General features: G+C 42.4%; 1 protein-coding gene across 1 annotated transcript in view; it reads right to left on the reverse strand.

Moving 5' to 3' along the window:
- The window catches only part of NAPEPLD (N-acyl phosphatidylethanolamine phospholipase D), a gene marked incomplete in the record, with an annotated part of 998216 nt that overhangs the window by 22639 nt on the left and 953833 nt on the right, over window positions 1-21744 (reverse strand). Inside the window, 1 exon segment of the mRNA XM_044088514.1 lies at window positions 12856-13502. Coding sequence (XP_043944449.1) covers window positions 12856-13502 — 647 coding nt within the window.

Consider the following 21744-nt stretch of genomic DNA (forward strand, 5'->3'; position numbering starts at 1 on the left):
AGGAGTCATGGATAGCAAATGTAGTAAGTCACATACATAACTAGCAGGTTTGAGAAGAGTCAGGGATCACTTCCCTCAACTATGGAATGAAGCATCTATGGGCAGAACACTTGCTAGGTGTACAATATGGTCTTGTAGTATCAAGACTGCAGTCAGCTTGTCCAGAGATATTGTAGCACATTGTGTGTGTGTGTGTGTGTGTGTGTGTGTGTGTGTGTGTGTGTGTGTGTGTGTGTGTGTGTGTGTGTGTGTGTGTGTGTGTGTGTGTGTGTGTGTGTGTAGGAATGGTCTTGTGGCCCATGCTATAGCACTCTAGCATAATTATGGCATCCAGAACCCCAATGATGGACATGAGGTGTTAATCACTGTTAGGGCAATGGTGGTGGAGGCTGAAAATGAACTGCTGGATCCAGAGTGGCTTTCCAGCTGGGCTGTGCCTATAATGCTGCCAGAAGAACATCGGCCCCAAACAAGGGAGCATCCATGGCTAGGGGACGGAGGCAACCATGCACAATGTAGACAGTGCAGACATCTCCTGAATGGTATAGAGGCTCCATGTAAGCTTGGAGTGTAATCCTACAATATGCAGCCATCCCCTAGTCTGACCATGACGGCCAGATTCTCAGCATCCACATGGATACACCACTGGCCGACAACTGACCCATCACTGCCCTCACCAGATGTGTCTTCTCCAAATCCTTATACTCCGTTTCTCTCTATATGCAATGCAGAATGTCTCACTGTCCCTGCAGTGATTGTAGGTCTCCAAAGGGGCCACTCGCATACTTAACACCTCTGGTCTAATGTGTGGCTATTTATGCCAGGATCACTGACCTGCACATCTACTGACTGATGTCAAGGGAAATGTCAGGAAATGTTCTGGAGTCACAGTGGTAATGACCACCTATATTTGTCTCCCCCATGCAATGTGTGAGCAACTTAGAGGTAATGCGGCACTCTGATGGCATACGTGCTGGTGCCAACTATGTACCAGGAGTGAGCCTGACATGAAAGGGACAACCTTCACTGAACACAGATGCTGACAACGGTTCATCCTGGCCCTCTGCAGTCACCTCAGCTTTGCTGATAGTGACACTGTGTCATCAGAATGTGCTATGTGCATGATGACATAACTGCCATCCTCCAGACATTTAGTGACATTAGCCATGTGCCGACCTGTTGTGTTTGATCCTATCCCAGTGAAACCTGTCTGTAAATACAGATAACATACTATGGCCATGCTGATACATATTTTCTACTCCTAACACCATGCAGCACATCCCAATCCTATACACTGCCTATTGGAACATATGTACTTTGTGCTAATGGGTGTCTGCATTCCAGCCTTTATGCCCTGGATGATAAAATGCAGATGTGCTTGTCTGAGTAAACCATGCACAGGTACAACTCAATCTCCTATAAAAATGGCATGTGCCACTACATAGCTAATGCATCGCCTACTGAAACTCAAAACAGTTGACACCAGTACAGTTCCCACAATCAAACCATCACCAGTTATAATGGTGCTCTCATTTTCTCTGTTAAGGAATACCAGGACTTCCTCCATCTTTGTGAGGCACCTCTATGTTGGTGGTTCACCCCAGTGATCAACCTATGTTAATTTCCTGTGCCTTAGGCTTGGCATTCAGTAATATATCAGTAATCTTGTGAATCACCTTTTGCATTGTCCTTTTCTGGTCACTCATTAAACTAATGTCATGCACCAGTCCCTGCCATACCTTTTCCAAGAAGGCCTTGTCTGTTTTCCCCTTCCCAAGGATATGCCGGCCATGTGTGCACTGGGCTTGTAGTGGTGAGTTTCTTCAGCCACTGCCATTCCATCAGTCCTATGCTGGGCCATGTACACCTGTGGGCTGCATATGTGGATCAGTTTGTGTAAGCAGGACAGTCCATGCCATCCAACACTTGCCACCAAAGTATCCCCAACATCCACACAACCCTGTGCACTGCCATATAGCAACTGTTCTACACTGTGCCACAGACTGGCAACTGGAGACATGAGAGCCATGCTTACTATCCCCTCACACCTACGCTGATACCAAACTGAAGGCCCTCCATCTTCTGTAGCATATCATGCTCTCGCTCTGTGTGTGTGTGTGTGTGTGTGTGTGTGTGTGTGTGTGTGTGTGTGTGTGTGTGTGTGTAAAAAGAGCTTTTTTGTGCATTTTCAATCCAATCTTTATTAATAAAATGCTGACATCAACAAAGTTATACAGTCATAAGAAGCAATCACTCAATAAAAAAATAAAGAAAAAAACAACAAAGAACAAAAACAGAAAAAAAATGGTTCTTGGTAACCTTCCAAACTCTCAAAACTGACTTGCCAGTGTAACATATATACTCTTTCAAGTACTGCACCCTTTCAATTTGCCCAGTCTACAATCATCCCCATGACTATGCATCTTCCTTATTTGATTCATTCTAGTGTAGCCATGGCATACTCTTGTTAATATAATTCTATTTTACCTGAAACATTTTCTAATTCCACTGCAGCCAAGTTTTATAAAAGATCATACAACTCTGAAAATTAGGGGTAGTTCCATTGACTTTTACTTTTTAGTTCTCACCTTTTTGGCCATCAGCAGAATTACCATCAATAGACAGCACATCAAGCTTACTCTGCTTGCTTGCTTCTGTGAAGCCTGACATAAATACAGCTGGCTTGAGAAATACCCAGCCTGGCCATAAATGAGACTTTGGCATTGAGCTTTTGGACACTCTAAACTGGTCACAGGTTAGTGTGTGTGTGAGTGGTATGGAAGAACTACCATGGCAGGGATACATTGGCTATAGAGGATTGTCACTGTTGATGTGACACCCTGACCCCATGTGCAAAATGTAAAAAAGGTTTGTATACTGATGGGTTTCTACAAAACCAGCTTTATACGATCTCCAAAACATGTAACTATGTACTTTTCACCCCAAAAGTCTGATGTGCCAGGATACATATGCTGCAACTAACTAGGAGTACAAAACTACTTCTGTAAACATTTCCAGCGGAACATCCTAAACTTACAGGGTGAGGCATATTTTGGGGTTAGCCATATCATATTCCACTGAAAAGTACTGATCTGTATCTCCGGATGTCTACTCTATCTTCCATCTGTTTTTTTTTTTCTTTTCAGTTTCCCGCATGAATCTATATCTTCCTACAAAGCCCTCTGGAATGTCAGCCCTGTTCCCTAAGATCTCACATAAAGCCAACCCATTAGAAAATCCAGTGTTCTTTTGGAAGCTCTCTGTTCATACCCAGGGAAAAAATATTACTTACCCCCCGCCCCCCAATAAATGAAATAATCTCACCCCCATAACTGAAATAATCTGCCCCTAATGAAGCACATTGCTGCTGAGGATGTGTCCAGGACATAAATTTAACTCTCACTTGTCGTTGGTCCCACTACTTAATTTGCAGGAAGTCTTATCAGCCAGTCTATCAGATAAGCCCTTCTGTTCAACATCAATAGCTTACTAGCTATGAAGACTATTGTATCCACCCAAGACCCAACCTCTTGAGTTAGTAATACCCATATTAATGCTCCATTACAGCCTCAAAGCTGGAGAAAGTGGCCCACTATTTTTCTGCCAAAAGGCAAAACAAGGAGATTAACACATTTGCTCCCACTCAACCAACCCTACCCTAAATGCTCTAACATAGATCTGGGATACAGGCACGCCATATGGAAAAGCCTCAATTGAGCTGCTCTACAACAGAAATAAAAATCCAGCATTGCTGGACTCTCACTCAACTAGTTGGCATTGTGAGATTCGCCTATGAGGCCATAGGCTTGACCTTTACCCAAAGAAATAATATCAAAATGTTTTGAATGGTTATAAAAATTGTGCCCAGGAAACAATGGAAAAGCCTGGAAGGTATGAACTAGCAGTGGGAGCAAAAAACATCTGTATAGCAAAAACTTTTCGTCCTACATCCAAAAGCAATGATTTCCACTTCTCCTTCAATTTGTTACAATTGTCCAACTACTTTACATATGAGATCCTGAGCAAGTTCACAACAGATGAAGAAAAACAAACCACAAGATCCTTAACAGGCTCATAATCCCATACCTCAGGGTAACTATTATGGCGAGCTAATGACAGTACAAAATTAACTGTAACTGTGTTTTAGAAACATTAACTTTATAGATATAATTTCCCAAATTGTTTCAGCAATACTTTTCTGGATCAGCAAGTCATCTGCATAAAATGACAATTTTACTTCTGACCTACCCAGCAGAATTCTCTTATCTGATAATTCCATGGGACCTCTACAAGAATAATAAAGAGTGGCAGAGCAAACAACACCTGTTCATTTCTCTAAACAGTTTGTAAAGAAGACAAATCTACATGCATCTTAAATGGGCAACTTTCTTTACAGAAGTATAGATTTATCAGAAAATAAAATGATTTCAACACTATAAACAGGCAATCCCAGTACACCATGTGGAAAGCCTTCTTGGCAGCCAAGCTCATCAGTAGCAAGTTGAGATCATGGCACTTTACCTCCTTTATCAAAAAATAAGTTCTTAATGTTATGAAATGTTTGTTTAGCAGAAAGAAAACCACACTGGTTAATGTGGATACATTCAGGAAACAATGGGCCCGACAGAATGACAAGAGTGAAATAACAATTTTATAACCCTGATTTAATACAGAAGTCTGTCAGAATAAAGGGAGTCAATATAAACAGGGCCCTTGCTTTCTTTATGAATTAATGGAACTAGTAGCTTTTTTTCTATGTGGTTGATATCTCCAAAGTTTTCATTACCTCATTTATCAAACTTAACAATCTGAATAGTATCCACTCTGCCACCCTCTAAATATAACTCCAAAGGCTATCAGTGCTCAATGACTTCCCCTTAAGATAACAGTACAGCCAATCCATCAGTACAAACTGGAGCCTTCAAACCAGTCATTTACTCCTCACTCATTTTAAGGAGAGTCATTTCCTGTAAAAATCTATCAATTCCATTTTTGGGCTTGAGCTTTCAATTTGCATATAAAGCTGATCACAGAAATCCATAAAACATCCAGCAATCACTATGTCTACATACTTTCTATTGTTGCATTCCATCCCACATTTGCCAAACTGTACATTTGGATCTTAAACTGTCAAAGATGAACCATTAACGCTCTCTGGACCGTAGGTGAGCAATCAAAAGCCCTGTGCCAAAATGACCATCTTTTGAAATGTAAAGCAACATCCAATAATTTAAATATCTCAACCTTTTCTATTTCCAAATCTGCTTACACTTTCATTACTCTTCATATTTACTGTGCCTAAATTCTGACCTACTCAGACAATGCCAATGGTGCTGAAAGGAGCAGGTATACTGCTTCAATTCCTTCTTTAAAGACCATTTAACTATTTCCCACCACTTTCAAAAAAGAGAAGTTAAAAAGGATGGATGACCTACTAAAGTTAAACCCAAAGGTGCATGGCCTGAAATTACTACTGGTAATGTTACAAAGAAGTGCACTAACTGATCAGTCTCTACTTAAATTATCATCTTATAAAATTTCTAATACCTATAGTAAACTGGGGAATAATGTGTAGAGCCCAAAAGCCCAGGTGGAAAACTATGTCCACTAACCCTAATAAAGAACAAAGTTTTTGAAAATACTTCCATATTCCAGGAATTCTCATGGATGTAGGGCCTCCCTGCCCCTGTGCATCTACATGATGAATAATTAGATTCCAATCTCAAAAAAAAAAAAAAAACTGTCCCCTCCTGAGATTGTATCAGTTGAATCATATATCCTGAAATGCTTTTAACAGTTGACTCATGCAAGCAGTACACAGTAGCCACCATAATGTGCAGTCAGCCAGCAGTCCTTTAAGTGCTGCAAATCTCCCTTGCTGGTCCAATAAATGATCTGTAACTTGAAATCATACACCATGTGCTATTATAATAGCTACTCCCTGTTGCATTTCCACTGCAGACGAAGAAATTCATACCTTTCAAATCACACTTTTGGTAATTTGTCATGTTTCTACGCCAACAGGTGTGTTTTGCAAACAAAATATCTGGTGAAGAAATTTCCTGAGATAGACAAATATCCTGACTCTCTTAATAGCTTTTTCCAACACTTTAGCATTGTAATAATAACAATAATGATAATTACAATGTAGCAGTAATCACAAAAATCACAGAATACCTGTACCCTTCCCTGATGACAGGTATTTGCATAAAGTTTCTCACCAACAACAGAATGGTCTGAGGGTTTTACCCAACAATCCATCTTACAACTACCTAAACAACTTCTTGCCCCTAGGGCTGGTAGGAGACAAAGTACTAACCAGAAGAAAACATTATATGCACACTTCACTGACATGAGGTCCCCTATTTTCAATTAAGGCCATTTCCAATATCATCTGCATGCGAATTAATGCAAGGCTAATCGCACATAATATGCCAGTACCCATCCCAGCACCAGATATCTTGTCCATATCTGATTCCATTGGAAGTAAATCAACCACTTGCCTAACTTACAAACCTACTGCTCCAAATATATGGCTGCACAGCTGATCTATTTCTGTGCCAGCATAAAAAAGAAAGTAAAAAACACAAATGTATGTTAAAAAAAATGATCAAAAAACTGTAAACCCCCCAAAACATTTGCAGAAAAATATAAAATCATTTACAGTTTTAAACTTTGTACATCATCAGCTATGAGAAAAAAACACATTGTGATTTCTTCCACAGTATGACCTTGGTTGAGATAACATTGGAAGCACTTGTGTTCCACGTACACGTCCACTTCGGTAGTGTAGAAATTTATATACCTAATGGCATACTGAATGCCTCTCTGCAACAGTGAATACACTCGAACATCTACATTTATGGTAAGTGTACACAACTGTACTATGTTCTTCGTGTTTCACTGTTGCAGTCATTACATTTGGGTAGATTCCCAAAACTATGGTTGGGAGGAGTTTATACAGCATTAGGGGCAGCTATAAGGCCCTGCAAGACAGCAGTGCAAAGCCAGCTCTGGATTTAGAGAAATTTGGTAAATTATAATGCTTGGTGAAAGTATGCACAGAACACCAGGTGGCACCTTCTAGGATATCCTTGGTAGGGACACCTCTGAGAAAGGCTGCAGAAGTAGATGCAGCCCTGGTGGAGTGAGATCTGACCCCCTGGGGGATAGGTTTCCCATGGTGCTTATAGCAGAAATTAATGCAATGGCTTATCCATTTAGAAATGGTTTGTTTTGAAATAGCCTGCCCCTCTGCCCCTGAAGCAAATGCCACCAGCAATTGTTCAGATTTTCTTCGAGATTTAGTCCTGTCCAAGTAGAATCTTAGTTGTCTGTGCACATCCAAGGAATGCAGAATCTGTTCCCCTTTGTTCTGTGGACTGGGAAAGAAGGTTGGCAAATGAATGGACTGATTAAGAGCCACACTGGAAACCACCTTGGGCATGAAGGATGGATTAGTCCTGAGAGATACCCTGTCTGCATGAAAGATGATGAGAGGCCCACTGCCATAAGGGCCTGTAATTCAGACATCCTTCTAGCTGAAGTGATTGCTAAAAGGAAGGCTGTTTTCCAAGAAATAAATTTTAAGTCTGCAGTAGCAGCTGGCTCGAAAGGAGGTAGAGTGAGTTTCTCCAAAACAAAGTTGAGGTCCCAGGCAGGGGTTGGAGCTCTCCTAGGTGGTCTCAAGTTTTTTGCCCCTCTGAGATACTGCTTGAGCAGAATTTGAGAGAAGAGGGGTGGTTCCGTGTTATAGTGAGCTGAAATAGCTGAGGTGTGGATTTTAATGGAGGAAAGACAGGCCCTTGTGAAGCATCTCAGTTAAGTATTGCAAAATCTGAGGTAAATTGGGCGCTGCTGTGCTCATCCCTAAAGATTGGTTCCAGGCACAGAATCTTTTCCATTTGTCAGCATAAGATTTTCTAGTACTAGGTCTCCTCGCCTCCAAGATGACATCCATTACAGGTTTGCTGAGGGATGATATGGGTGAATTTACGTGATTAGCCAGGCTGCAAGGTTTAATGTTGGAAGCTGAGGGTGCAGAATTTGGTTCTCCTGCTGAGACAGCAGGGAAGGGGTCTGAGGCAGGTGCCATGGAGAAATTTGTGACACACTGCCCAGGAGGGGGCACCAGTGTTGGCGCGGCCAGTCTGGAGCAATCAAAATCATCCTTGGTTTGTCCTGTTTGGCTTTTAGTAGAACTTAGGAGAGCGGAGACAGAGGGGGAAAAGCGTAGACTGATAGATTTTTCCAGCTGAAGGACAGAGCATCCACTTTCCAGGCTTGTTTGTGGGGGGTCCTTGTGCAAAACTTGTCCAACTGGTAGTTCTAGGGGGAGGTAAATAGATGTCTGGGCTCCCCCCCATTTGTTTGTCAACATGTTGAAAATCCGTGATTCCAGTTTCCACTCATGTGGGTCCATGAGGTTTCTGCTTAGTACGTCTGCCAGTGTATTCAAATTTCCTGGCAGGAATTCAGCTTGTAGATGCACTTGGTAGCTCAGGGCTGTGTTCCACAATGCCATGGCTAGTCTGCAGAGGGGGTAGGAATGTGTACCCCCTGCTTGTTTATGTACCACATAACCGTGGTGTTGTCCGTCTTTACCATTAGTTGTCCTGGAAGAATGTAGTCCTTGAAGGCTGTCAGAGCATTCTGTACAGCTAACATTTCTTTTTGATTGGGTGGCAGGGGGTAGTGTGAATGGTAATTCCTTGTTTTGGTGGCAGGCTTCTGCCCACCATAGGAACTCCAGGCATAGGCAAGGTATGACAGGAATCATTGTTTCCAGGCTGTGACAATGTTGACTCCATAGACTTTTTAGCTACCACTGTAGTTTCCTCATATGCAGTCTTGCATATGGAATTAGAAGAAAACAGGAGGCCATGAACCCCAAGGCTTGCAGTATTTGTCTTGCAGATAGCAGGGTTTTCGTGGCCACTTGTTTGAAGTAAGTTACCAAATGAATTTGCTTCTCTGGCATGAGGAAAGCCATCTGGGCAAGTGTATTCAAGCTTGCACCCAGGAATGTAATCTGTTGACAGGGTACCAGTTGTGATTTCTTTTCGTTTATGGTGTACACTAGACAAGTTAGAACCCTTTTTATAAACACCAGATGATTTAGAAGTATGCCCTGGTTTTCCGCCTGAATTAGACAATCATTCAGGTATGGATATATTTGAACATTTCTTTGCCTGCAAAATGCAATAACTGAAGCCCAGGCACTTTGTGAATACCCTGGGTGCAGTAGACAAGCCAAAGGCCAGTGTAGAGAACTGATAATGCAAGTAGCCTGCTTTGAAGCATAGGTATCTTCTGCGAGATTCCCTGACTGGGATGTGCAGGGTATGCTTCTTTTAAATCTAGAGTTGCCAACCAGGTGTTTTTGCCTAGCATAGGAAGTAACTGGAGAAGAGTCAGCATCTTGAATTTTGGAATCTCCAGAAAGGTGTTTAGAGTACACAGGTCCAGGATTGGCTGCCATGATTTGTCTTTTCTGGGTACCAGGAAAATCTTTGAATAGAAACCTTGTCCCTTTTCCGCTTCTGGCAGCAGTTGAATAGCTCCCATGCTTAAGAGAGAAAGTGCTTGTTTTTGAGCCTTTGCCCACTGATTTGGGGGCAGGTCTGGCCACCCGTTTGATGTTGGCAATGTGTGGAAATGAAATCTGTATCCCTGGGACACTGTATTTAAAACCCATTTGTCCTGGGTTATGAGATCCCAGTTCTTTGCATGAAGAGCAATCTTTCCCCCCAAAGGGGTGGTTGAAAGATAAGTTCTTGGTAATTTTAAAAGGAAGTCACTGAGACTGTTTACTGTAGGGGGGTGTCTTATTTCCAGATTTGGAAGTGGAGGCCCCCACTGCTTAGCTCTGGGGGTACCCTGGAACTGAAACCTGGGTTTTTTACTGTGTCTGGGTTTGGTTTGAGAGGATCTGGAAGGGGCTGGAAAGGACCAATTCTTAGTAGGCCAGTGCCTACTAAATCTTGGAGGTTGCACTTGTAAGAAATCCTTTACAGTTTGCATAGATTTAGCTTTATCTTCCATCTTATTTAGAACTTCTTCAGCCTTATTGCCAAACAGGTGGTCCTGATTTAAAGGAGCATCCAACAGTTTTGCTTTAACATGATCAGACAGATATTGCTCCTTAAGCTAAGCATGCCTTCTAAGCACAGACCCAGTAACAGCAGCCCTGCAAGAGGCCTCTAAAGAATCAATTCCACATTGCAAAATATGTTTTCCAACTTGTTCAGCAGAATGCAATAAATCCTGTAAATCTTTATTTTCCACACAGTCAGAAATCAACATAATTTTCTGTTTAAGCAGTCCCATAATATGTTGTTGATATTTTAGCATATGAAATTGGCAGTTTAAAGCCCTGATTGCCAAGGTTGCAGAAGTATAAACCTTTTTACCCCATCTATCCAGCGCCCTGGAGTCTCTATCAGAAGGGGTAGGATTTTTAGCAGTAGAAGCCTTAATGCCCTTGGGCCCCTGAGAAATGGTTTCTGGGTCCGCAACAGAATTTTTGAAAAGGAACTTGTGGGACTCAGGAACCCTGTAGTATCTGTCAGGTTTACTAGGAGCCGGAGGCAGGGAATCAGGGGCCATACTGGATTCCGAAAACACATCATCAACAATGTCTAGTACAGGAGGTATAGCCAAAGGCCTATGCTGAGGTAGAAGAAGGAAATCCCCAAGCCTCTTTTTAGATTCAGAAAAATCCTGAATTTCCCAGTGGAAATGCTCCCTTAAGGTAGTTAAAGTTTCCCCAAAAGAAAAGTCCTTGGGGGTGGGGGGCAGAGGGAATGGAATCCTCTGCATCAGAATCTTCATAAGTAGGAATGGACAAATCCAGGTCATTGGAAGAATTAGAAGAAACAGAGTCCTGATCAGAAGATTCACAGTCAAGCTCAGTTCTAGGCCTCTTAGAAGGGGGGGGGGGGGGTGACTAACCCTGATAAGAGTAATAAGAGCTTCAGCCATTTTGATCATTTGTTTTTTAGGCATAGGGGCCTGAACATGTGGCCTGGGCATTGTTTTTTTTAGACATAGATCGAGATTTAGGCCTTAGAATGGAAGGTAGTGTCGGTTTAATATGCAAGTTCATAGGCCTGAATACACCCTCAGAAGCCGGTGCCTGCACAGCGGCTCCGGACCCATCCAAGGTAGAAACATCTGTGGGTTCCATAGGTGAAGCATCTCGCGGCATATCAGACTCCGAATGGGTCTCAGTAGAGGCCTGTGAGTCAGAAGTAGCGGGTATCAGGGGCTGCGAAAGAGCCTCACTGAGTACTGGCGAACTGGCGACTGGCTTAGGAGAAGCGTCGTCAGCAGTTTTGGATCTCGACAGCCTGTCTCTTTTTCTTTACATTTTTTCGGAATTCCAATAGACGTCATTTCTGGATAATTAAACCAAGAACTGAAAAAATTTAGAGGCAAAAATGTACCGACGACGGACAGTGCGCTGATTAAATAAAACACAAAACCGACAGCAAGATACGTCATAGTCAGGGCCTAGGCAAGGAATACAGTACAAATGAAAATCTTTATGAGGTATTTGCTTTCCTCAAGTAATGGAATTATTAACTTTTACTGACACTGGTAAGGAGCAAAAAAAAGTTTCCCCAACGGGGTACTTAGCTTTAAGTTGAAGACTTCGGTTCTGAAACTCGAAAACAAATATTTCAAGAGTCGGCTGACCGGCACTTGCGAACTGCTTCTGTTTCGGGCACCGCACAGCAAGAAAGACTGATGTAATGTCGTCGGCTAAATGCTTTATACCCCTGACATCATGGAAGGGACAGCATCCGAAGCAGGACCCAAGACTTTGTTAATCAGGCCGACTGAGGGCAACCTGCCAACAGATTACCCAAATGTAATGACTGCAACAGTGAAACACGAAGAACATCTAGTTATACACAGTGTAGCTATTAGATGATAGTTCAGCCTACCAAGTGTAACATAGAGTAAGGACCAGTGAAAGAAAGATCTGTACTTACAGAGTGGTATTACGAGAAAACAACTTTGTTGTATCATAATATCAGTGCTGTGACAACCTGGATGTAATGGTGGGATATTCAGTAATAGAGGCAACTTAACTCAAATCAAATTTTAAAAGGTGTTCCATTTTTGTTTTGAAAGAAGTATTTAGGAAATCACTGAGCTATATTAGACACTATGGAACTCCACTGACATATAACCTGAGAACAACAGCAAATTATAATCAAAGTAATCTAGAAATATGAGATGCTGTGATTTGCACAATCTGGCAGTAGAGATGAACAGAATCAAGCTCAAGACTTTAAGATGAAACTCATTATCAGCTTACAGCCATAATTCTCTGTGCAAATCTTCCAGACAGTTCAACTGGTGCATCACTGGTCTAATTACAGTATGTGTTCCTGTATGTTATGAAAATGCATGGTCTCTCTGCTATTCTGATTGATTACAATAGCATTATGCAAATTACAATAGCTGAAATTATTGTGTACATCCACAAGCTTACAAACTGGAAAACCCACACAGACAGTCCCACTAGCTCATCTGGTGCAAGCACATAAATTTAATTTTCTCCACAATATACTCACAAGGTAACACTTACTAATCCGACACAAAAATCTACCAACACTCAACTAGCAGGCAACTAAATTATCTTTGACACTTCATGATTAATAACTTCCATTCACATTTCATTAAGGAAAACCACTTAAAATTATGTTTCAAGCAACTTGTGACTGTAAACAAAAACTACACAAATAAACAGTATAAAACAGGAAATGCTACATTTGCAAGCTTATTTGCTACAAAGAAAAAATTGCTGTTGTTTTAAGAAAAAGATTCTTGGTGGGTGCATACCTTGGTTCATAAGCACCGATTGGAATGGCAGCAAGGTCAAAAGGTCCAAACCTTTTCCCTATTTCCTCAAATCCTGAGCAGTAACCTGTATCTCCTGCAAAGAAAAACCTGTTCCATGGTCCTAGGACAGACCAGCTGCCCCACAGTACTTTATTGTCATCTCCAGCAGTCCGTTTGCACCAGTGCTGGGAAGGAGTAAATACAAATGTGGTTTCATCATGTCCAGGGACACAGTTTTCCTCCCACCAGTCCAATTCAATTACATTCTCACAACCATATTTCTGCATCCAGTCCATGAGCCCCAAGGGTACAAACCACCTCAGCTCACTCCCAAACCGTTCATTCAAGCTGACCACAGTGCTGTAGTCTAAATGGTCATAATGGGTGTGACTAATTAATACTGCATCTATTTTAGGAAGCTGGGCTACAGTGCATGGCGGTCCACGGAAACGTTTGGGGCCCAAGCCACCTACTGGCGAGGCACGTTGGCTGAAGATGGGATCTGTTAGTATTATAATTTCATCCATTTCCACCATGACAGAAGCATGTCCCAACCATGTAACTCGCATGCTGTTGCCAGACTGTCCAACATCCTCTGATTTCTGAACGAAGAAGGGTTCCACTATGGGCAGCTGCCTGTCAAGCTCCTGTTAAAATGTAAGACAAAGAAAACCATACAATTAATGAATAATTTACAATTCTGATCATGGGCTTTAACTAGCATCCTGCTCTGTATATCAGCCTATTTAAAGCAGTACTTCTGTATGCATGCAACACGCAGAAAATACCCTGGGGAATAATCATAACTCATTAGTCCTGTTCAAACATTTATTTGTGACATTCTAAATGTGACAACAAAAGGCCAAATGTATAACCACTCTTAGCAAATGACCTTCAGAAAAACGAAATCCTCACTGGATAAAAACAGAAAACATAGGGCTGACAACGGTGCATAATGCCTGAAAGCAACAGGTAACAATGACAAACAATAAGACTGATCAAAACACCACACACAAACTCCAATTTCATATATTATGCTATGAAAGCAAATACAAGGTACATGAGCAGCCAGTAATCACTTAAATGGGAATGAGAACTATACATAAGATCTCTAAAAAAACAACTTAATTCATGGCAGTGAATTTATTTGCATCAACAAAAAAATGTTGGTTGTTATACATAAACTCTGATGTACTGTAATACATTTACATTTGGTTGTGTTTGTATTTTAGAAAAAAAATAAGAATACAAAAATACCAGAGTTTCCAAAACAGAAAATCTCCAACTTTGCATCATTTAATTAAGAAAGCAACAATATGCTACGGAATGTACACATCATTTATTCTCTTCCTAGTTTTGTGTAATTTACCATTTTTTTCCTCATCTGCAGTCGGGACCCCCCCTCCCAAGTCACAGCTCCACTCACAGAAAGCACAGCTGGGGTACTGCACAATAGCGCTTATTACAAAAAAACACTGGTATGTTGTCAAAATGTGTGTTTCGTTTGATCAAATCCTAAGTGCAGTGTCATTGCTTAGACAGGCCAGAAAAGTACTACAATATCAAATATTGCTTTCCAAAATTATTTTTAATTCTTCATTGCTATTGCAATTCAAAATATCATAGCTCCAGATCAGGGCTTGGCATACAAAAGTATTAAATCTCTAACTACGTGTGTCCAACTTTTTTTTTAATTCAACAATAGTGTTAAACATTGGTCTCCTTAGACATATATATTTTAACAAAGGAAATTTTTCTTAAATAGAATTCTTTTGTGGAATGATCATAAGGGAAATCCACCAACAGCCACCCCACAGGAGCTATACAACACACAAGTCGCATAACAAAGCAATGGACTCCAACTACTTTTCCAAAACAAGAGAAACAAAAATATCCTTTAAAATGGCAAAACCAGATGAGGCACTGGAAGGGCTGAGTATGAGAGTGAGTGGCAATGCCAACAACCTCATCATAAAGGAAGGGAGACAACTGAAGCTGCTGCACTACTGACCCTAGGTGGTAGGCTGGGGTATTGCAAGATGCAGCTGAATTAGGTTCATAGGTTCATACTAGGCTATCTGCCCTAGGGCATTTATAAGCCTAGCCCAAAGTTTTTGTGGCTTTCACCACCCCTTAAGTTTGAAGGATACTATGCCCATTATTTTGCCGTGCCTCTGTCCAGCAGTGACACTGAGGTGATCCCTGGGGCAAACCTGCGATCTCCCATCCATTGGTCAAGATTTCTCTTGAACAAAGCCAGCGAGGTGCTCTGCCTCACATGTACCGGGATTTTGTTCCACAGCATAGGGAGTCTCTGGGTGATGAATCTGTCCCTCCAGCACGTCCTATTTATAACCGTGTTAAGGTTTAAGTCTCTTGCTCTTGTAGTTCTGATGGATTTGGATTTTTTGAGGTGGAGCATGTTCATTAATTCCGGGTTGGACATGGCCTTGTATGTCAGGCACAGGTCACCTCTGAGCAGACGGTATGCGACTGAATAGAGCTGGAGTTCCTTCAGTCAGGCAGCATAAGACATGTTTTTGAGACCCTTTATCCTTTTGGTGAGGAACTTTTGGGGCCTTTCCAATTGCTGCAGGTGTCGGTTAAGATACATTCTGAATGGGGCATTGTACTCTATCATTGGTCTGATGAGTGATGAGTACAGGGGAACAATGACCTCCCTTGATCTAGATGTGAATCCCTTCATGATCAGGTGGGCAATGTAGAAGGTCTTCCTAACTACTTTGGCAACATGAGTGTCAAACGAAAGGTTGCTGTCAACCTGGGTCCCCAGATCCCTGATGACATCTTCTGTGCTTAGTGGATTGCCACCTATATGGTAGCTAGGGGTAACCTTGTTTTTCCCGAAGGGTATGACTATGCATTTTTTGGCGTTTAACTTTAGGCCATGGCTCTGGCACCAGTTATCCGTTTCTATGAGACCCTTTCTGAAGGATATCTGTGTCTGATGTGTTTTCAACTATGGCGCCCAGCTTGCAGTCATTTGCAAACTTTGTCAGCCATAATCCTCCTGTGTTTGCCTGTACTTCTGAAAAGTAGATGCCGAACAAGAGGGGGCCCAGAACTGAGCCCTGTGGGACACCACTTGTGACCGGCTTGGAGTCTGACATGGCACCAGCAACTCTGACCCTGTGGGTTCTGTCACTTAGCCAGTTTGCAACCCATCTTGTGATGTATGGGTTTACATTTAAGCTGTTGAGTTTTTCAATGATACCCGAGTGGGGTATTGTGTCAAAAGCTTTTGCAAGGTCAAGGTAGGCTGTGTGGACTGCCTTGCCCTCATCAATGGCCTTGGTGACTGTTTCGAAAAAGTCAACCAAGTTTAAAAGGCATGATCTGCCCTTGACAAAGACAAACTGGGTTAGATCCAATGTCTGTAAGTCCCCTATGTCTTTATTTATGAGTTCCATTAAGATCCTCTCCATAGCTTTGCAGACCAGGCTTGTTAAGCTGATGGGGCGGTAATTTCCAGGGTCAGTGGAGGCACCGCCTTTGTGAAGTGGGACCACAATTGCCATACGCACTCCTTGGGTACGTATCCTGAGGTGAAGCTAAGATTAAACAGCTGCCCTAACTGCGGGTTTAATTCCTCATTGAGTTCGTGGAGCACACAACCGGGGACACCATCTGGTCCCATAGATGCTGTGTTTTTCGCCTTGGAGAGAGCAGTTTTCACCTGAGCATTTGAGATGTTTGGGGGGCTACAATCCACTGGTATAGATATCTCTCCTTTTGGGGGGGAGGGGGGAGAAATTTGCACTGAACCTGTCAGCCAGTATGTTGGCAATGTCTGTTGGTTCAGTGATTTTTACATCATTTTGAACTAATTCTGAGCATATCTGGGTGTTTCCTCCCAGGTTCCTAACATAGCTAAAAAAGGCCTTATGATTGTCTTTTGAGTCCTTAAACTCAGTGGACTATTTGTATGCCAGGCAGTAATATGTGCTGAGGCTTGTCTAAGTACCCTCAGCAGCGGCCATATTCAGCCAGTGTGTACCATGAGGGTGGATTTGATAAGGGAAGAGGGACTTGCATGTCTCCCACAGAGGATAGATTTCTAGCTTCTGATTCTCACACCGAGGGAAAAAACTGGCCTATTACGCAATATCCTAGCCTAGGAATGTATGGTTCAAAGGGCTTTTTCCTGGCCTGGGCATGAGCCTGGCTCTTAACCTCACTGAGGAATGAATGGTCTCTTGGGAAAAGAAAAGAGAAATCATGGTTTGGTGGATCATATGGACAAGGCAAAAAATGCAAAAAGCATAGATTAAAAAAGTCAACAAAAAGAAAAAAATATAGAGGCCATTTGCTAAGTTCAGTAATGCCCTCCAGAGTCAGCAATACAGAGAAATAATGGAATTATAGGGATGAGGAGGCCCTTCACCTGCATTATCATGCCTCATAAAGTACAGTTGTGTACACTTACCATAAATGTAGATGTTCGAGTGTATTCACTGTTGCAGTCATTACATTTGGGTAATCTGCTGGCAGGTTGCCCTCAGTCAGCCTGATTAACAAAGTCTTTGGTCCTGCGTTGGTTGCTGTCCCTTCATCCATGACGTCAGGTCGTTAGGGGTATTAAACATGCAGCCGACGCCATTACATCAGTTTTTCTTGCCCCAGATGTCAGGTGCCCCCCCCCAAATGGGGAGCAAATAAAATTAAAAACACAAAAATATACCTCCAATCCCAAAAGCAAATACACCAAAGGGGCTTTTAAGCATAGTGAAAGAAAGTAGAGGTATAGCCAGAGAAAAATAGGGGGCTGGAGGGAGGGTAACCAGGACTGCAACAGTGAATACACTCGAACATCTACATTTATGGTAAGTGTACACAGCTGTACTATGTTCTTTGTGTTTCACTGTTGCAGTCATTACATTTGGGTAGATTCCCAAAGCTATGGTTGGGTGGAGGGAATTATACAGCATTAGGACCAGCTATAAGGCCCTGCAGGACAGCAGTGGCAAAGCCAGTTCTGGATTTAGAGAAAAAAGGTAAATGGTAATGTTTGGTGAACGTATGAACTGAGCTCCAGGTAGCAGCTTCTAGAATGTCCCTGGTAGGAACACCTCTGAGAAAGGATGTAGAAGTAGATGCAGCCCTGGTGGAATGGGATCTGATCCCCTGGGGGATAGTTTTTCCATGGTGCATATAGCACAAATTAATACAATGGCTTATCCATTTGGAAATAGTTTGCTTTGAAATAGCCTTTCCCTCTGCCCTGCAGCAAATGCCACCAGTAGTTGTTCAGATTTTCTTTGAGATTTTGTCCTGTTTAGGTAAAATCTAAGTTGTCTGTGTACATCCAATGAATGCAGAATCTGCTCCCCCTTGTTCTGTGGATTGGGAAAGAAAGTTGGCAAATTAATGGTCTGATTAAGAGCCACATTGGATACCACCTTAGGCATGAAGGATGGATTGGTCCTGAGAGATACCTTGTCCACATGAAAAATGATGAAAGGCTCCACTGCCATAAGAGCCTGTAATTCGGAAATCCTTCTAGCTGAAGTGACTGCTAAAAGGAAAGCTGTTTTCCAGGAGAGAAAATTTAAGTCTGCAGTAGCAGCTGGCTTGAAAGGAGGGAGAGTGAGTTTTTCCAATACAAAACTGAGGTCCTAGGCAGGGGTTGGAGCTCTCCTGGGTGGTCTTAAGTTTTTGGCCCCCCTGAGATACTGCTTTAGCAGAGGATGAGAGAAGAGTGGAGGTTCTGTGTTGTAATGAGCTGAAATGGCTGAAGCATGGATTTTTATGGAAGAAAAGGACAGGCACTTGTGAAGCATCTCAGTTAAGTACTGCAAAATCTGAGGAGTATTGGGCACTGCTGTGCTTACCCCTTGAGATGGATTCCAGGCACAGAATTGTTTCCATTTGTCAGCATAAGATTTTCTAATACTAGGCCTTCTTGCCTCAAAAATGACATCCATCACAGGTTTGCTGAGGGATGCTAAGGGTGAATTTAGGTGATTAGCCACGCTGCAAGACTCAAAGTTTGGAGCAGAGTGTGCAGAATTTGGTTGTTCTGTTGAGACAGTAAGTAAGGTGTCTGAGGCAGGTGCCACGGTGGAAGGTGTGACACATTGCGCAGGAGTGGGTACCAGTGTTGGCGAGGCCAGTCTAGAGCAATCAAAATCATTTTTGGTTTGTCCTGTTTGACTTTTAGTAGAACTTTGGAGAGCAGAGGCAGAGGGGGAAAGGCATAGACTGATAGGTTTTTCCAGCTGAAGGATACAGCACCCACTTTCCAGGCTTTTTTGTGATGAGTTCTTGTGCAGAATTTGTCCAACTGATAGTTTTGGGGTGAGGCAAAAAGATCTATGTCTGGACTCCCCCATTTGCGTGTCAATATGTTGAAAATCCATGGTTCCAGTTTCCATTTGTGTGGGTCCATGAGATTTCTGCTTAGTTCGTCTGCAGAGTATTTAGCTTTCCTGGCAGGAATTGAGCTTGTAGTTGTATGTGATAGGTCAAGGCCATGTTCCACAATGCCATGGCTAGTCTGCAAAGGCAGTAGGAGTGTGTACCCCCCTGCTTGTTTATGTACCACATAACCGTGGTGTTGTCTGTCTTTATCAGTATTTGTCCTGGATGAAGGCAGCCCTTGAAGGCTGTCAGTGCATTCTGTACAGCTAACATTTCTTTTTGATTGCTATGAAGGTGCATTTGCTGTGGGCTCCATTTACCCTGAATGCACTTCCCTGCCAGATGTGCCCCCCAAACATAGTCTGATGCATCTGTAGTTAGATTTTGGGTGGCAGGGGGTGGTGTGAATGGCAGTCCCTTGTTTTGTCCACCATAGGAACTCTAGTTGCAGGCAAGGTATGATAGGCATCATTGTTTCCAGGCTGTGACAATGCTGACTCCATAGACTTTTTAAGTACCACTGAAGTTTCCTCATATGCAGTCTTGCATATGGAATTAGAAGACTGCAGAAGGTCATGAACCCCAAGGCTTGCAGTATTTGCCTTGTAGAAAGCAGGGTTTTTGTTGCCATCTGCTTGAAGTATGTTGTTAGTTGCCTTTGTTTGTCTGGCGTAAGGTAAGCCATCTGGGCAGTTGTATTCAAGCTTGCACCCAGGAATGTAATTTTCTGAGATGGTACCAGTTGTGATTTCTTTTCATTTATTGTGTACCCTAGGCATCTTAAAACCCTTTTTACAAACGCCAGATGTTGAAGAATGTCCTTGTTCTCTGCTTGAATGAGACAGTCGTCCAGGTAAGGATACATTTGTATGCTTCTTTGTCTGCAAAATGCAATTACTGGTGCCAGGCACTTTGTAAAGACCATTGGCACAGTGGATAAGCCAAAGGGCAGTGCAGAGAATTCATAAAACCTGCCTTGAAGCGTAGGTATCTTCTGCACGATTCCCTTACTGGGATATGCAGGTATGCCTCTTTTAAGTCTAGAGTCACTAACCAAGCATTCTTGCCCAGCATAGGCAGTAGCTGTTGTAAAGTCAGCATTTTGAATTTTGGAATGTCCAGGAATGTGTTCAAAATCGATAAGTCCAGTATTGGACACCAGGCATTGTCTTTTCTAGGTACCAGGAACAGTCTTGAATAAAAACCTTGTCCTTTTTCCTGTTCTGGTACTGGTTGAACAGCCCCCATATCCATGAGGGACGTAACTTGTTTCTGAGCCTCTGCCCATTGATTTTGTGGCAGATCTGGCCAACCATTTGGAATTGGCAAGGTATGGAAATGAAACCTGTACCCCTGGGATACTATGTTTAATACCCACTTGTCCTGGGTAATTAACTGCCAATTCTGAGCATGAAGTGCTAATTTTCCCCCCAAGGGGGCTGCCAAAAGATAAGTGCTTGGTGATGGTAGAGGGAAGTCATTCAGACTGTTTACTGTAGGGTTGTGCTTTGTTTCCTCCAGATTTGGAGGTGGAGACACCCCATTGCTTTGACCTGTAAGAACCCTGTGATTAGTATCTAGAGCCTTTTGAGTGCCTGGATTTGCCTTGAGAGGCTCTGTTGGACACAGGAAAGGACCAGTTTTTAGTAGGCCAGTGCCTACTGAATCTGGGTGGCTGCACTTGTACGAAATCTTTTACAGTTTGCATAGATTTAGCTTTGTCTTCCATTTTCTTTAAAACCTCTTCTGCCTCATTACCAAACAGAGTATAATTTTGTAAAGGGGCATCCAACAATTTAGCTTTAACATGATCAGGCAGATTTTGCTCCTTGAGCCAGGCATGCCTTCTAATCACAGATCCAGTAACTGCGGCCCTGCAAGAGGCCTCCAAGGAATCAAAACCACATTGCAAAATATGCTTTCCAACCTGTTCTGCTGCATGCAATAATTCCTGCAATTCTTTATTTTCCACACAATCAGAAATCAACATAATTTTATGTTTCAATAAGCCCATAACACGCTGTTGATATTTAAGCATATGAAACTGGCAGTTTAAGGCCCTAATTGCCAAAGGTGCAGACGTATAAATCTTCTTTCCCCATCTATCCAGCGCTCTGGAATCTCTATCAGAGGGGGTAAGATTTTTGGCTGTAGAGGCCTTTACACCTTTGGGACCCTGTGAGATAGTTTCAGGATCAGCAGAAGGATTTTTGAATAGAAATTTGTGGGAGTCAGAAACCCTGTAATATCTGTCTGGCTTACTAGGAGCCAGAGCCATGCTTGATTCCGAAAACACATCATCAACAATATCTAATACAGGAGGGATAGCCAAAGGCCTATGCTGAGGAAGAAGAAGGAAATCCCTAAGCCTCTTTTTTGATTCAGAGAAATCCTGACTCTCCCAATGAAAATGTTCCCTTAAAGTATGCAAGGTTTCTCCAAAAGAATAATCCTCAGGAGGAGATGCATATGGGATGGATTCTTCTGAATCTGAATCCTCATAGGGTG

Source organism: Protopterus annectens, chromosome 11.part0 (assembly GCF_019279795.1).
Source record: "Protopterus annectens isolate FY-2018-M chromosome 11.part0, PAN1.0, whole genome shotgun sequence".
Classification (NCBI taxonomy): domain Eukaryota; kingdom Metazoa; phylum Chordata; order Ceratodontiformes; family Protopteridae; genus Protopterus; species Protopterus annectens.